The 14,667-nt window shown below is 58.1% G+C and overlaps 1 protein-coding gene across 1 annotated transcript in view; it reads right to left on the bottom strand.

The window, feature by feature from the left end:
• Positions 1–1,751: 1,751 nt before the first annotated feature.
• LOC144228216 (sodium/potassium-transporting ATPase subunit alpha-2) overlaps positions 1,752–14,667 on the bottom strand; it is a 23,449-nt gene continuing 10,533 nt past the window's right edge. The window contains exons 8-23 of the mRNA XM_077760020.1: positions 14,346–14,614; positions 13,392–13,590; positions 13,155–13,264; positions 12,880–13,014; positions 12,087–12,276; positions 11,807–11,982; positions 8,304–8,440; positions 7,866–7,965; positions 7,611–7,779; positions 7,226–7,380; positions 6,861–6,984; positions 6,490–6,635; positions 6,168–6,298; positions 3,936–4,037; positions 3,731–3,822; positions 1,752–3,011 (exon numbers count right to left, since the gene is read on the bottom strand). Coding sequence (XP_077616146.1) covers positions 2,983–3,011; positions 3,731–3,822; positions 3,936–4,037; positions 6,168–6,298; positions 6,490–6,635; positions 6,861–6,984; positions 7,226–7,380; positions 7,611–7,779; positions 7,866–7,965; positions 8,304–8,440; positions 11,807–11,982; positions 12,087–12,276; positions 12,880–13,014; positions 13,155–13,264; positions 13,392–13,590; positions 14,346–14,614 — 2,264 coding nt within the window. The 3' untranslated portion in view covers positions 1,752–2,982. The remainder of the gene's footprint in view (positions 3,012–3,730; positions 3,823–3,935; positions 4,038–6,167; positions 6,299–6,489; positions 6,636–6,860; positions 6,985–7,225; positions 7,381–7,610; positions 7,780–7,865; positions 7,966–8,303; positions 8,441–11,806; positions 11,983–12,086; positions 12,277–12,879; positions 13,015–13,154; positions 13,265–13,391; positions 13,591–14,345; positions 14,615–14,667) is intronic.

The following is a 14,667-nucleotide window of genomic DNA, read 5'->3' on the forward strand; positions in this document are numbered from 1 at the left end:
TAAGCAGGTATGAATAAAGCAAAGAGAATGGGGAAAGGGCTGCCGGACGTGTTATTTTATTGGGGTGCTCCGTGCGGGCGTTCTGAGGAGGGAATGTCTAGGGGGCCGCCTGAAAGGGGTGAGGAAGCCAGGCGTTGAATGGCTGGAAGCGCGTTCCTGGCAGCGGGACTATCAGGAGGGGGGAACTGGAGGGAGAATTAAACAAGACTCTACAAACAAAGGTAGAGGGGACAGAGTGAGCTGTGGGTAATACTCCTACAGCTACTGCTATGATCACTGTCACTGTCACCACACCGGCAGAGCTGAAGGTGACAGGCACGGACTTCCGACTCCGAGTTCCAGATCCCGACATAAGGTTGTAAGTGCTGGTGTCCTTCCCCATCCCATTCCCCAGGGACCCCAGGGGAGGGATGCACAGCACCCAACCACGGTTGCGCGTGCAGCACACAGGCGCCCCTCCCGACTGCCCATCGCACTGCCCATGGAGGCTTCCAGAGTCTGCTACTTAGGTGAATTTCAAAGATTGCAGCTACTTTTCCCTCCGTCCCCTAAACATCACCCACACCAGGCCTCTGCCTATAGTATATACTCTTCATTGATGTTGACCTTCAAGGGTGGGAAGCTCAGCCCGGCGTCTCCTTCCCCCACCCCTCAGCTTGACAGTGGCCTGTTTTGGTCTAGAACAGAGGAAGCAGAAGTGGCCTTGAGGATCTGAATCCACATAGACTCATAGGTCCTTCCCTGTTCTGGACAAACCTTTGTGGCCCTCAGAGTACGTTCAGCCATGAGGAAGGAGGCCCCTACTGTGTTTTCTTCTAGATCATTTCGCAGGCTGGCTTCTTCCTCTCTGGCCCTCTCAGCTGACACCGTCTGCCCCCAGACTGTTTTCCCTTCCTGTCTCCACCTCCTACCCGCTCTCTACCACTTCCACGTGGCACAGGCCACGTCCTGTGCACCTTTCAATACCACAGCGTGGGGGGAGGCAAGTCCTCAGTCCAGAAATCTGAATTATGGAAGGGATTTCTTTCTCATAAAGAAATGCAACTTTATTCTTTTCAAGTACACATGTAGTACCTCAAACTAATGTCTTACAAAAGGTCACCAGGTAAGGGTCTTGCAAACTTTTTTTAACAAACGCATGAGAAATGATGATCGTTAGCCCATATGCACATGCTACCTCTACGCAGATATTCCTAAAGTGCTTCAAAGGCATTGTCTTAGGTAGACTAAGCAGGCCACCCCTCGCAATGTGGTTTACACTCTTACTTTGCTAGGCAAGTGCCATCGTTGTTGACTGTGCAAAGAGAAGGTTTGTGCACCGTCAACAAATCTCGGGTTAATCAGACCCAGATGAATATGGCTTCCCGCTTGGTTTTCCGAGCCCGAAGCAGTGACTCACTTATTCCAAGATTCTTCTGAACAAGTGAAATTCCAGTGTTGTGAAGTGAGCACCCCTGGGGAGACTGACTCTGGGCCTCCTTCGTTTCTGCCTTAGGTCTTCCGTTCCCCTGGGGTGTCTCTTGCTCGGTTCATATGCGTGTCTGTCTACAGGAACCTCCCAGTGCCTTCTAGGCCAGGCTTAGAGAAGGTGTAGAACTGCCTGCAGAGCAAATCTGTTCGGTGGGGAGTTGTGGGGCTGTAAGGGAAGGAAAAGGACCTCCCGTAGGGACCTGAAACTAATCTTTCCCCATCTTGGAAAGTGGGCGAAAGGATCGCTAGCGGGAGGGCATTTGCCTGCCTGGGAGGAGCGNGGTAAGGGAAGGAAAAGGACCTCCCGTAGGGACCTGAAACTAACTCCCCATCTTGGAAAGTGGGCGAAAGGATCGCTAGCGGGAGGGCATTTGCCTGCCTGAGAGGAGCGGCCCTCCTAACGTGTGTTCCCGTGCTGTCCAGAGCTTCTGACCATGCTCACCCCCTAAGCTGATTCTGCATGTCCCCAGAAGACAGGAAAGTTCTGGGAACTTCTCCACCCTGGTTCCCACTGATGGCCAGGGAATTCCTGGAATGAAGCTGGGTCATGAGGATGGGTACAAAGGGGAAGGGGGCGGCTGGGGCAGGGAATGAGCTGATGGCTGTCCCTCTGGGAACAGCACGGAGGGCAGGGCGTCAGAGGAGCAAGGGACTGATAGCGCTGGAGCATCTGGCACAGCCGGGCCCCGTGGCCCAGACGACACAAGCCGGCGTCGGCGGGGACTGTGTGGTGCTCGGGTGTGGGATCCCAGGGGAGGTCGCGGGCCGCGCTGGCCTGCCTTTGCCACTACTCTGATGACCTCTGAATCTGCTTTGCCGGCGGGAAGCTATAAAAGGTCAGGACACGGGGCTGGAGGTGCCACACGTCGGCTGTCCGGTCCTTGGCACTCTCTTCCCCGGCTCCCTTTACTGTGTCTCCATCCGTGTCCCACCCCCCACCCCTGCCCAGCTCTCCCCTACAGGTTCCTAACCAGCCTGGCCTGGGGATGGGTGGCTTCTGCAACCAGCTTCCTTTTCCAGCCCTGCACCTGGCACTCACCAGGAGGAACTGTGTCTGATCCCAAGGGGGCGCAAGGGGACAGCGTCTGGCAGGAAGCAGAGGGCCGGTGGGGTGGACAGTGGGTGGGCCGGAGAGACATTGGTGATCTGAGACGGTCCCCTCCCCCGGCTCAGACAGGTCCCTGCCTTTGGGTGTTGATCTGTTCTAGTGGGAAGTGGGTGTGCAGGGACAGAACGGGGCTAGTGGGTGACCGTTAATTCCTCGGAAAAAGTGGGCAACAGAGCAGAGCGTGTGGAGCAGGATCTGGGAGGGACCCTAATGTGTGGTGTCTAACCGGCTGTTCGTAGGTCTGTAAGGCCATCACCCTGAGCTTATTTGCCCATTCCCCCCAGCGTAGCCTGCTGAGTGGCCCCATTCTCCCTCCCGGATCCTCCCCCAGCGCTCCCCAGTCTTCTCTGCACCCCCCCAACCACCTCCAGGCGCCCCCCGACCCTGGTCCTCCTCCAGACGGCTCAGTAGTATGTCTCCTTCTCCACCCAGCCTGTGAGAGAGATGGAGGGCGCGGTGTGAGGGGTGGGGGGCAGAGAGGTCTGTCTCCACGGGCTCAGGGACTTGCGGTCACGTGCAGCACAGGCCAGGTGCAGGGGCCCAGGGAAGTCTCGAGGAGAGTGAAAAGGGAGGGGAAGAAATCAGGGAGCTGGGACCCCGGGTTAGGGGAAGAGGAGATACCTGTATTTAGCACAGTGCAGGGTGGGCACAGGGTGGGCTGGGGGTAAAGATTTAGGGGCTATGGGGGTGACAAATGAGTTTCGAAGGGGGCAAGCGCCCATTGAGGCTGTGCAGGGATGTGGCCTGGGGCTGCCTGCTCATGGTTTTCCAGAAGTCAGAAATTTGGATTTTATGTGAAAGCCCCTACATTTTCGTCATTGGGCCGATTAAAAAACACACCCACCCAAGTAAAGGGCAGACCAAATCAGACAATATCCGTGGGTCATATTTGGCTTGTAGCCCATCCGAGGTGACCTGGAGGGGCCCTCCTAACACCTTGCTCTGTGGTCGGTGTGGGAGGAGTGGCCTGAGGACCCCTGTGTGTCTGGTGGGCCCAGGTCTGGGAGGAAGGGGCTCAGCAGGGTCTGGGGGACATGAGGAAAGGGTGCAAGCATCCGCAGTAGGAATGGCCTGGGCGTGGAGCCCGGGGCGGGGTGGCCAGCACTGGGGTGCCCCGGCGGGGCGCGGGGGCCAGGAGGGGGAGGGGCTTACCGCCAGGATACCGCCGCAAGATGAGCTTCCGGACCTCATCGTAGATGAAGATGAGGAGGCTGTAGGGGAAGGCGCAGAACCACCAAGTGACCCTGCAGGAAAACAGAGGCGGGGGAGGGGGGGTGTCAGGGGGCATCCCTGGTGGTCACAGAAAGTAGGATTCGGAGACCAGAACCTCGCGGGGCCCTGCTGCCGACACACTCACTTGAGCGGGTACATGCGGAGGGCCACACCCATGCCCGGGCAGTAGGACAGGAAGGCCGCCAGCGCCGTCTCCTCCAGGAGCCCAAAAATCAGAATCTTGTTCCTGGCAAGGCAAAGAGAGGAGGTGGTGGTGGAAGGCGGGGGGATGTGGGCCGAGACCCAGGGAGACCCTTGGTGGTGAAGGCGCAGAGGCACCGAGAACAGCCCGGGACCCATCAGAGACGTCGCCCTATGCCCTCCGTCTTCAAGCACCCCCTTCTCATGCTGCACAAAACCAAAGTAGTTTTCCTTTACGTTTCCTTTACATTTTCTGCCTTCTGATCTCGCCTCCGATTTTTGCCCTTAACACATATATTCATCCATTAAATAAACGTTTCCAGTGTGTCGGCTGATGTGCTCTATGCTCAAGATGCTGTGGTCAATACAAGCTTCCTCCTGCCGTCACGTGGCGCATGGCCTTATCAGGACCAGACAAGCACGCGCCTGCGTCATGCGTCTGCCCAGCAAGGTGCTTTGAAAGCTCCTTTGCTCCAGGGCCCGTGTATGTCTTACATATTCTCAGTGCCTCCCCGGCCCTGGGAGTTGTTGGTCGTCGATATTTCATACAGAGAAGAAGGTCTGTAAAGCACTAAGCAAAGAGGAAACTATCCGATCGCTGGAAAGCAAGTGCCGGAAATATGTCAGCTGTCTGGGAACTGAAAAGCAGGGGACAGTAAGGTTCTGAGAGCAGTTTCTGGAGTCAGACAGGCAGAGTCTTGTGCCTCCTGTTCCTTCCCTGGGAAATGGGATATTACCTGGGTGTCATGGAGTTGCTGGGAATAGTCAGGAGATGCAGTCGAAAGCTCCGGAAAGTGCACGGCGCGCGGTCACGATATTAGCCAACCTGTTAAAGCCTCATGCACCGCACGTCTTTACCACTGATGCCTGTGCTTCCCAAACTTTCCACTCACTAAAGGATCCTTCCCATTCTTCTTTGACCACATTTTAACGGATTGTTGTCTCTCAAGCCACATGTGTTAATAAGTAATGAATACCACTTCCCCGTTTAAAATCAGAAACACACACGCTTTCCAAACAGAGCTGTGTGTTAGCGCGAGATCACGGATGGTCCTTCACACCTATGATTCTGCTGAAGAGCGAAACTTTAGTCAGCCCAGCAGCCCTCTCGTAGGTGGGTGGTTTCCACGAAGCTTTGAAATCTTGCAATCAGCATCACTGAGGACCCCAGGGCACCGGACCCCAGGTGGGGCAGCCGCTGGCCAGTGGCTGTTTATATCATCAGCCCCTCTCCACCTTTCCATTTGCTCTCGGGGGCTGGAGTCAGCCTGGCGGTGTGTTCCCATCTTCCTGTGTGTCACCCGTGTGCAGCACGGCACATGAGCCCCATGGCGGGACCCTGTGTCTTGGACTTTCTGCTCCTGGTCTCCCCTGACTGCACTGTCCAGCCGGTAGACTCTCCTTTCGTCATGTGACCTTGCTTTAGCTAATGGACTTTCCACTTTCCTCTCCCTGGGATCTTAAGTGCTATTAACCTCACGAGGCTTTTGGCATCTTGCTTTTATTCCCCCCACGCTAACAAATTATGTCAACACTCAGTTGGGGAATTGTGTCCACTCTTCACAGAAGAGAACGGCAACGATGCCTTCACAACGAACCACCATCCACGCTAAAGTCACAGAGTAATTACTGAGCACCGAACAGGTGCTAGACTGACAGACGGGCCACCCAGTGCAGTAGCCAAGAGCTTGGGCATTAGAAGCAGACCTGGGTGAACCCTTACTGCCTGGGTGACCTCAGGCACGTCATGCAACATTTTGGGTTCTCTGGTCCATCAAATGAAAATAGCACCTATCTCACTGAGCTATTGTGAGGTTAAACAATGTGTTTGAATCACAGCACGATGGCGGGCACGTGATAACTCACACTCTAAGAACCTGACTCTGAGCAGCTCCGAGCCCCCGTGAGGACAACACACCTCCACAGGGCGGGTGCTATAAACTAAAGCTACCCGGACATGGCGGGGGAGCACAGGCACCTGCATTTAGGGGAGCACAGGGCTGGGCGGGGGGAGGTGGGTGTCGCTGGAGTGTGAGATGAAGGAGGGAAGAAGGGAGGAAGCACCCCAGAAAGGGAGGAAGGGAGGAGTGATGGGAAGGAAGGAGGAGAGGGAGGGATGGAAGAGAGCACATTCTGCCCTGGGTGGGGTGGGGTGTGGGGGTCCAGGGGTGCTTACTTCATGCCCTGCTGGAAGACGGAGTTACGCCGGGTCTTGCAGATGATGAGGTCAGCCCACTGCACGACCACAATGCTGGCAAAGAAGGCCGTGTGGCACGTGAACTCCACCACCTTCCGCTGCTCGTAGGTCTGGGGGTGGGGGCGGGCAGACAGGCGTGAGAGGCGAGGGCAGGTGCCCAGGGCAGTGTGCTTGTGGCATTCCGTCAGCCCTGGGCACCAGGCGCCCTTAGCCCCCAGCCCCCACCGGCCACGTGGACCACTCCCGTGGGCATGGAGTCACCCTCCCGGGCCAGGGTGTCCACACTTGTGGCCCCACTCACCCACTCCTGCCCATAGCTGTCCTCCAGGTCATTCATGGACCGGTCATCCCAGTCCAGGCGGATTCCCAGCAGCCGTGATGGCAGGAAGCCGTTCTCGGCCAGGATGACGAAGTAGGTGAAGAAGCCACCCAGTGCCTGGATCATCCCTGTGGGGAGTGGGCAAAGACAGGCCCAGGGTCAGGGGAGGAAGCAGGGTGGGACCAGCCACTCAGGCCAGAGATGGACATCCTGGGCCCCCGGGGGGGGGGGTGTGTGTGCTGGCCCCTGACCTGGGATTCCATGGGGGCTCATCCCTCCGACAACTGGGCAGAGACTTGTCTCGGGCGTCATTTCCCCACCTCCCCCACCGAGACCCCAGGGCCCCTCCGCACCGATCTGTCCATATGCCATGCTGATGAGCCTCTCGTTCACCAGCTTGTCGGTCTGAGGGTTCCTGGGCTGCCGCTTCATGATGTCACTCTCAGCTGCCTCGTAGGCCAAAGAGATGGCCGGGACCTGTGTGAGGGGCCATTGGGGGGAGGGGGGCAGCGGAAGGGAGCCGACAGGAGCGCGGGACCGTCAGTGAGGAAGAATCTTGGATCCAGTTCAGCAAGCATTATTAAGACGCTGTTATGGTCCAGGTCTCTGGCTTCTGTTCCCTGAACCATCAGAGCCTGGCCACGTGCCCGGCCGCCCCACCGCCACCCCCTGTGTCCACCTTCGCCTCGCCCGTGGCCACTCCGACCCCCGGCCTCACCATGTCTGTGCCCAGGTCGATGCAGAGGATGGTCACGGTGCCCAGAGGCAGGGGAATGTTGGCAATGATGAAGAGCAGGAAGGGGGTGATCTCGGGGATGTTGCTGGTCAGGGTGTACGCGATGGACTTCTTCAGGTTGTCAAAGATGAGGCGGCCTGGGGGGGTTCTGAGGGCGTCAGGGGTATAGGAGGGCCCCCTCCCCAGCCCAGGGCCCTAAAGCGTGGCTGCCTGTTTTCCTCGGAGAAGGGGAATGTGTGTTTGAGGGAGGGCAAGGTGGCACGCGGGTGCCTGGGATCCCAAGTTGGCTTTGCGTTGGGGTAAAGGCCTGGGAAGCGAGTGCTGGCTTAGCGTCCCTGATGCCACCCCAGCCCGCGTGGGCCCTTACCTTCCTCCACGCCCGTGACGATGGAGGCGAAGTTGTCATCCAGCAGGATCATGTCGGCGGCCTGCTTCGACACGTCGGAGCCCGAGATGCCCATGGCGATGCCGATGTCAGCCTTCTTCAGCGCGGGGGAGTCATTCACGCCGTCCCCCGTCACCGCCACGATGGCCCCCTGGGCAAAGCACAGCCATAGCTGAGCAGCAAGCCCATCTGGCCCGGCCCCTTCCCGGCCTGTCCCTGCGCGCACACCCTGCTCACCTGCCTCTGACAGCCCTCCACGATGATGAGCTTCTGCTGTGGGGACGTCCGCGCGNGTGGTCCTCCTCCCCCATCTCCACGCATGGCCTCCTTGTCCCATCTCTTTGAGGAAGTGAGGCGGCATCCTCACCAAGCACAGTCGTTGCTAGGCAACGCTGGTTTTCTTACTGTCTCACCCCCGTGGCCACCCTACAGTGTAGACAGCACCCTAACTTTGTAGTTGAGGGAATGGAGGCTCAGGACAGTAGAGTGACACCTCTGACGTTACACAGTCAGTGGCACAGCCTGGACACATTCAGGACTGAGGAGCGCTCACTGAGGTGTCACAGGTAAGGCCTGCAAAGTCCCCGAGAAGCTATCCAAATGCCCTCGGGGACACTCGAGGGTTCTGTGGGACAGGATGGGTTGATGGGGGACGGGGCCCTGGGAACGCCTCACCTGGGGTTGACCTGGCTGACGGGAATGTTGAGCCGGGCTGCGATGTCCTCCACGGTCTCATTGCCCTCTGATATAATGCCCACACCTTTGGCAATGGCCTTGGCTGTGATCGGGTGGTCCCCGGTCACCATGATCACCTGGGAGGAAGTAGAAAAGAGAAAATAAAAGTAATGTTCAGATTTNCGTAAGAGGTCCCAGATACTTTGCCAGGGTAGAGGGTCTTTCGGAAGAGAAGCCTCAGAGACTGTTTAAGAGTTTGGATTTCATGGAGTACGAGGCTGTCAGAGCTGGAAGTCCCCTCATCTACCAGTGAGGGACAAAGGGCCTGTGACTCAAGGTTCCTGCGAGCCAGGAGTCAGAGATGTTTTTCTTAGTGTCCACTCAGTTGCTGCAGGCCATCCAGCAGGACAGAGGAGAGGTGGAGGGGACACAGCCCCCCTCCTCCTGGCCTTCGTCCCCTGTACACCTGCCGCTGACACCCCTTCTCCACGGGGAGGAGGGGATCCTTGCAGAATGGATGGCATCACTGGGGAGAGGGGCTGGCATCTGAGAGGCCGCTGACAAGGCTCTCAGTCATGAGCGTGAGTGGATTGGAGCCAGATGAACAAGCATTTGCACCTGTGGGTCTGTGGACAAACGTCGCAGGCCCCAAGGAGGAAGCCCCTGCCTTCTCTTGCGCCTCCGCTAGCCCTTGAACTTCCCTGAAGGCCACGTGGGCCTCCCAGTTGAAGACATCTTTACGGTCCTTAACCTGTGTGACTCCAACAAGCGTGTGGCACTGGCCACCACGTCCCTGAGACCTGCTCCTCTGCACGGACTCCGTTGTTCCCGGTCGCCCTCCCCGCTTCTCTTCCCCTCTTCCCTGCCTCCTCGGGGCAGCCGCCAACTGGGGTGGAAGCGGCTAAGGAGGCAGATGTAAGACTGAGCTTAGAACGCTGGCCCCGCCCCCATGGTTGCACCTGGGCCCAGTCTTTTCACTGAGTCTCTGCCCAAGGAGGGGACGAGTCCCACCTTTCAAAGTTGTCGTGAAGAATAAATGGCGAGAGGTGGGCACTCAGCACGCGTGAGCTGGGACGTCCCCCTCTTCCCTCCTTCACTGGCTCCTCTCTCTCTACCTGCCTCGAGACAGGTGGTCCCGGGTCCATCCTTGTCCCTCCCCGGACCCTGTGCTCTTCCTGGCCAAAGGGATGCAGGGAACTGGCCGGTCTTCAGCTGCGCCCGTGTGCTGGTGAGCCTCGCTCTCCGGGCCTGACCCTCTGTCCTGGGCTCCAGCCCTACCCACCGCCCCACGGGATGTCTCTCCCTGGGTGTCTAACAGACGCTTCCGACTGAAGGTTGAAAGTGAGCTCATGGCGCACTCCCCGCAGCGCACCACGGCTGCTCTCTGCCCCTGTCTGGATACGATCCTGTCTGTGCATTCTGGCCCTTTGTCCCTACATCGTCCTCCCTGACTGTGTCCAGCTTGGTCACCGTGTTCTCAAAGCATGTCTCTCACATGGCTTCTCGTCTCCAGCCCTTTGTCACCGCCCTGGTGCAGGTCATCACTCCAGGCCTGTACGAAGGCAGCGGCCTCTCTCCCTGCCTCCTTGCCTCCCGTCCTCCCCCAGATGAGGCCCTCCTCCACCCGGGAGCCTCCTGACAGCTTGATCTGCTGGGACACCTGTGACTCTGGGGACCGCGGGACGAAGCCCAAGTCGGGCATTTAGGCAAAGTCCTTCCAACTGGCCTTGGCCCAACCTCCCAGTCTCCTGTGCCACTCGCCACCCCCCCCACACCTGCACCCCACGTGCAGGCTCACAGCGTCGGGGCACGCACTGTCCCTGACCTTGACAGTCTTCCTCTCCCTGCCTTACAAAACACTCCAGCCTTCGAGGCCCCGATCAAATGTCGTGCGCTCTGTGAAACATTGTCCAATTCTCTGAAGCAGAATTAACTGCTCCCTGCTCTGAGCTCCCTGGGGGATCTGTCCCCAGGCCTCCGTGATGGCTCTGATCGCGGCCAGAGGAAGCCTCACCAGCAGGAGCGTGGCTTTCCAGACCATGGACCATGCTTCACATACCTGATCCGCCCCTTACAGGCAGATTTATTTTGGGAAGGCGACTTACCCACTCTGGGCCTCAGCTTGTTTTATTTTTAAATGGGGATAATGACACCTGCCTCAGAGACAGAGCAGTTCCGGGGCTGAGAAGTCCCTTCTATACACACATATACGCACAAGTGCGTAAGTGTGATCATTAGGAAATGGTGGGCTGCCTTAGTTCAAATCCTGGCTCTACCACTTACGAGCACGTTCCTTTGCGCCTCGGCTTCGCTCTTCGGTTAGAAAGGAAAATACCAGGGGAGCCTGGGTGACTTAGTTGGTTGAACGTCCGACTTCAGCTCAGGTTATGATCTCATAGCTCGTGGGGGCTCGTGGGTTCAAGCCCCGCGTCGGGCTCTGTGCTGACAGCTCAGAGCCTGGAGCAAGCTTCGGATTCTGTGTCCATCTCTCTCTGCCCACCCCCTCCTACCCCTGCTAGTACTTTCTCTGTCTCTCTCAAAAATACACAAACATTTAAAAAAAAATTTTTTTTAAAGAAAGGAAAATACCAGTGCTTACTCATCAGGTTCTTGTGGAATTGAAATGAGATCATACAGGTTAAGCGCTGAGAATAGTGCCTGATTCACACGACTGGCTGTTTGTATTATAAGAGTACCTGGCCCATGGTAGGTGCTCTTGACCCAAGCTTTCAGATTGTTCTGTGATTAATTGTAGGGGCATTTATTTCCCCCGAGGGCCCATGAGTGCCAGAGGCCAGGCTCCGTGTCTCCTTCATCTTAGAATCCCTGTGCTCGGCGGAGCGCCTGGTCCTCAGTGCACGGGCAGCTTGAACGGCTCTGGTGTTAGTGGGGATGCTGGACAGAGAATAACAAGCCATGGCAGCGGGACTGGTGAAAGAGATGGGTCACGGGGATGGTGAGGACGATGTCTTGGAGACAGAAAAGTAGGCTCCAAGTTGGGAAGGATTTACGTTTGTTTGTTGAACCTGGGCACCTTGAACAGTGCCTGGCCCACAGGGGGTAAACCATAAATATTTGGAGAATAAAGAATAAACGAGGCACAGAGGAAGGAGTGGCCCCTGGGGAGCACTTGCAGCTGGACACAAGGGCCCAGGAGAGGTGTGTTTGGGGGACGAGGACCAGAGCCAGTCGATGGGGGTGTGGGGAGGGAACGGGCGCCCCTGAGAGCCTGCGAATCCCACACCAAATGCTAGAGAGAGTGAACATTAGTCGGGAAGTTGGATAGCCAGTTCTCGAAGACATGAGATGGGATCAAAATCAGAATAGATGAGAGGGGAGAGGATGTGCAAAGTCACCTTGACAGAAAGGGACCAGGGAGAGAGCTCCAGGCAGAAGGACAACTTCTCCTCTGGGTCAGTAGGAAGGCGGCCACCCATGGCCTGGGTGTCTGCAAGGTCCTTTGACCTTTGGCGTTGGAGGATGGGAGGGAAGGGAGGCCGTACCTTGATGCCCGCACTGCGGCACTTGCCCACGGCGTCCGGCACAGCAGCCCGGGGAGGGTCGATCATGGACATGAGCCCCACAAAGCAGAGCTTCTCCGTGGGAAAGTTCAGCTCATCTGTGTCAAATTTGAAGCCGCGAGGGAACTTCCCAGAGGGCAGATTCAGTTGACAAAACCCTGAAGTGGGGCAGGAGGGAAAAGTGAGTGCAGCGAGGTGGCTGCTGGGTGTCCCCAAAGCCCCCCCGCCCCAGGGGGCCCCGCTCCCTGTGCCAGCCTCTCACCCAGCACGCGTTCCCCCAGCCCGCCCAGCTCCATGTAGGCGTTCTGGAAGGCGTCTTGCATCTCCTTGTCTAGCGGAATCTCCTTGCCCTGCACCAGGATGGTGGAGCACCGGTCCAGGATGCGCTCCGGGGCCCCCTTCATCACCAGCACGTGGCTCTGGGGGCTGTCTTCCCGCTCGTGGATGGATAGCTGGGTGGAGGACAGGCGGTTACAGAGGGGGCCGTACTTGTCCTGGGGCCGGGGACAGCAGAGGCTGCTAAGGACATCTCTCCCAATAAGATAACCCTTGATCCATCAACCATTGTCAACAGAAGGAGACCCTCTGCGTGTGAAGGGGAGTTTGGGCCTCATAGTCCCAGCCCTGTAGCCTGAGCATCACGGTCCCATAGAACATTCATTCACTTAACAAATATTTGCCAAGACCAGTTAACACAGGCACTGTGCTAGGGTGGGGGGCGGCCCTCTGGCCAGCACCACCCCCATGCTGGCCTCGGTGTGCTCACACAGGGGTTCTTGGCATTTAACAGTTGCCTGCGGCCCGAGGGGTACCCTTAGACAATTTCAGGGGTGTGGCTAGGGGGGTTGGGAGGCTAGGGCTAGAGCTGGGAGGGTGACGGGCTGTAGCAAGGAATGGAAGTTTGGAAGTTAGGGAGGTCATTGCAGTCAGGCATGTAGTCACCCCAGTTTTCGTGGGGGACGAGGCCGGGGTGAAGGACGTGACCCTCAGATGCTCCCACTCTTCCTAGGTTTTGTGCGCACGTCCCCCTCCCGTGTCCTGGCGCCCAACCAGACCTGGTACTTGTTGGTGGAATTGAAGGGAATCTCGGCCACCTTGGGGTTTCTATCCCTCATCTTCCTCACAGAGCCGCAGGACAGCTCGATGCACTTGAGCAGAGCTGACTCGGAGGCATCACCGGCCGTGTCCCGCTGCAGGGGGAGAATTCAGGGTCACAGGGGCCCGAGGGAGGAGGTCACAGGAGCCACGCCCCCGAGACTGCCAGAGGGTGCGAGAGGGGGAGCTGGGCGTCAGCAAGGTGGGCGGGCCGGCGGGGGAGGGGGGGCCCTACCTTCGACACAGAGATGTTCTCCTGCCCAGCCTTGAAGACAGCACGGTTGCAAAGACCAGCAATCCGGGAAAGGGCTGTCCATGTGGGCGATCGCTTGTCAAACGTGGCCCCTGGGAGGCAGTGAGGGAGAAGCAGGAGCACGGGCCCCCTCAGAGCCCTTGTCTACACTGCCCCTGCTCCTGTGCCACCGGAGCCCTGGTGCCCTCCAGCCCCTCTCCCCTCGGAGCGCCCAATCACCAGACTGGTCCTCGGTGGTGTCCGCCTCATGGATCTGGTTGTCGAACCACATGTGGGCGACGGTCATGCGGTTCTGGGTGAGTGTGCCCGTCTTGTCCGAGCAGATGGTGGAGGTGGAGCCCAGCGTCTCCACCGCCTCCAGATTCTTCACCAGGCAGTTCTTGCGCGCCATGCGTTTGGCCGTCAGGGTCAGACACACCTGCGAGAGGGAGGAGAGTAAGAAGGGCTGAGCCCGGAACTGGGAATGTTGTGACTTCACCCCGGACAGACCGGGGGTCCCACTCTGCAACCACCAGCTGGGGTCTACATGTGGGTAGTGAATGGGTTCGATTTTGGACGTGTCGGACTGAGATCATGTGGTGTATTGAGGGTACATGGCCGGAGTCCAGAGAAGGCAAGTGTAGAGCTGGGCAAAGGGGTGTGTGAGCTGCTCACACAGAATGGGGTGTGGAGGTGGGCTCACTCCCGGAGGATGGGGGTGGAGAGTAGAGCCTGAGGCCTGAGAATCAGGGTGCGGGGACGAAGAGGAGACCGTGCAGGGGACAGAGGAGAACCAGACTAGTGACAGATTTCTAGGGGGTGGACAGCAGTGTCTGTTTCCGCAGCAGAGTCAAGGAAGGGAGATGAGGAAAGGTCACTGGGCTTGCCAGTCAGTCATTGGTGACCTCTGAGGGAGCTTCACAGCACAGTTGGCTGGGGTGAGCTACAGACCGCAGCGGATGGTGCATCGGGGGTGAGCACAGTGGCCATGACGCACCCCCAGAGAGAGACTGCGAGCCGAGGCGCAGCCCCACCTGAGATTTTTTAGGCTCAAACTCCAAGCCATCCATTAAACGAGAATCTCATAAGTGATTTTAGGGGCTGGAAGTGAAAAAGTTGCTGAGAAACAATAAGCCTCTTGAGGAAAAGGGGTAGCAAGTCCCTCCCCATAGGGTACTCAGCTTGGCTACTCACAGTGACGGTGGCCAGCAGCCCCTCAGGCACATTGGCCACGATGATGCCGATGAGGAAGATGACAGCCTCCAGCCAGCTGTAGCCCAGGATAAGGGACAGCACGAAGAAGGAGACCCCCAGGAACACGGCCACCCCTGTGATCAGCTGGATGAAGTGCTCAATCTCCATGGCTATGGGCGTCCGCCCCACCTCCAGCCCCGAGGCCAGTGTGGCTATGCGGCCCATCACAGTCCGGTCGCCTGTGGCGATCACGATGCCCCTGGCGGTGCCTGCAACAGAGAGGGATGCCCGGGGCTGGAGAAGGAACCAGCTTCAGACTCTG

The sequence above is a fragment of the Crocuta crocuta genome, unplaced genomic scaffold (genome assembly GCF_008692635.1).
Source record: "Crocuta crocuta isolate KB4526 unplaced genomic scaffold, BGI_CrCroc_1.0 scaffold133, whole genome shotgun sequence".
Lineage (NCBI taxonomy): Eukaryota > Metazoa > Chordata > Mammalia > Carnivora > Hyaenidae > Crocuta > Crocuta crocuta.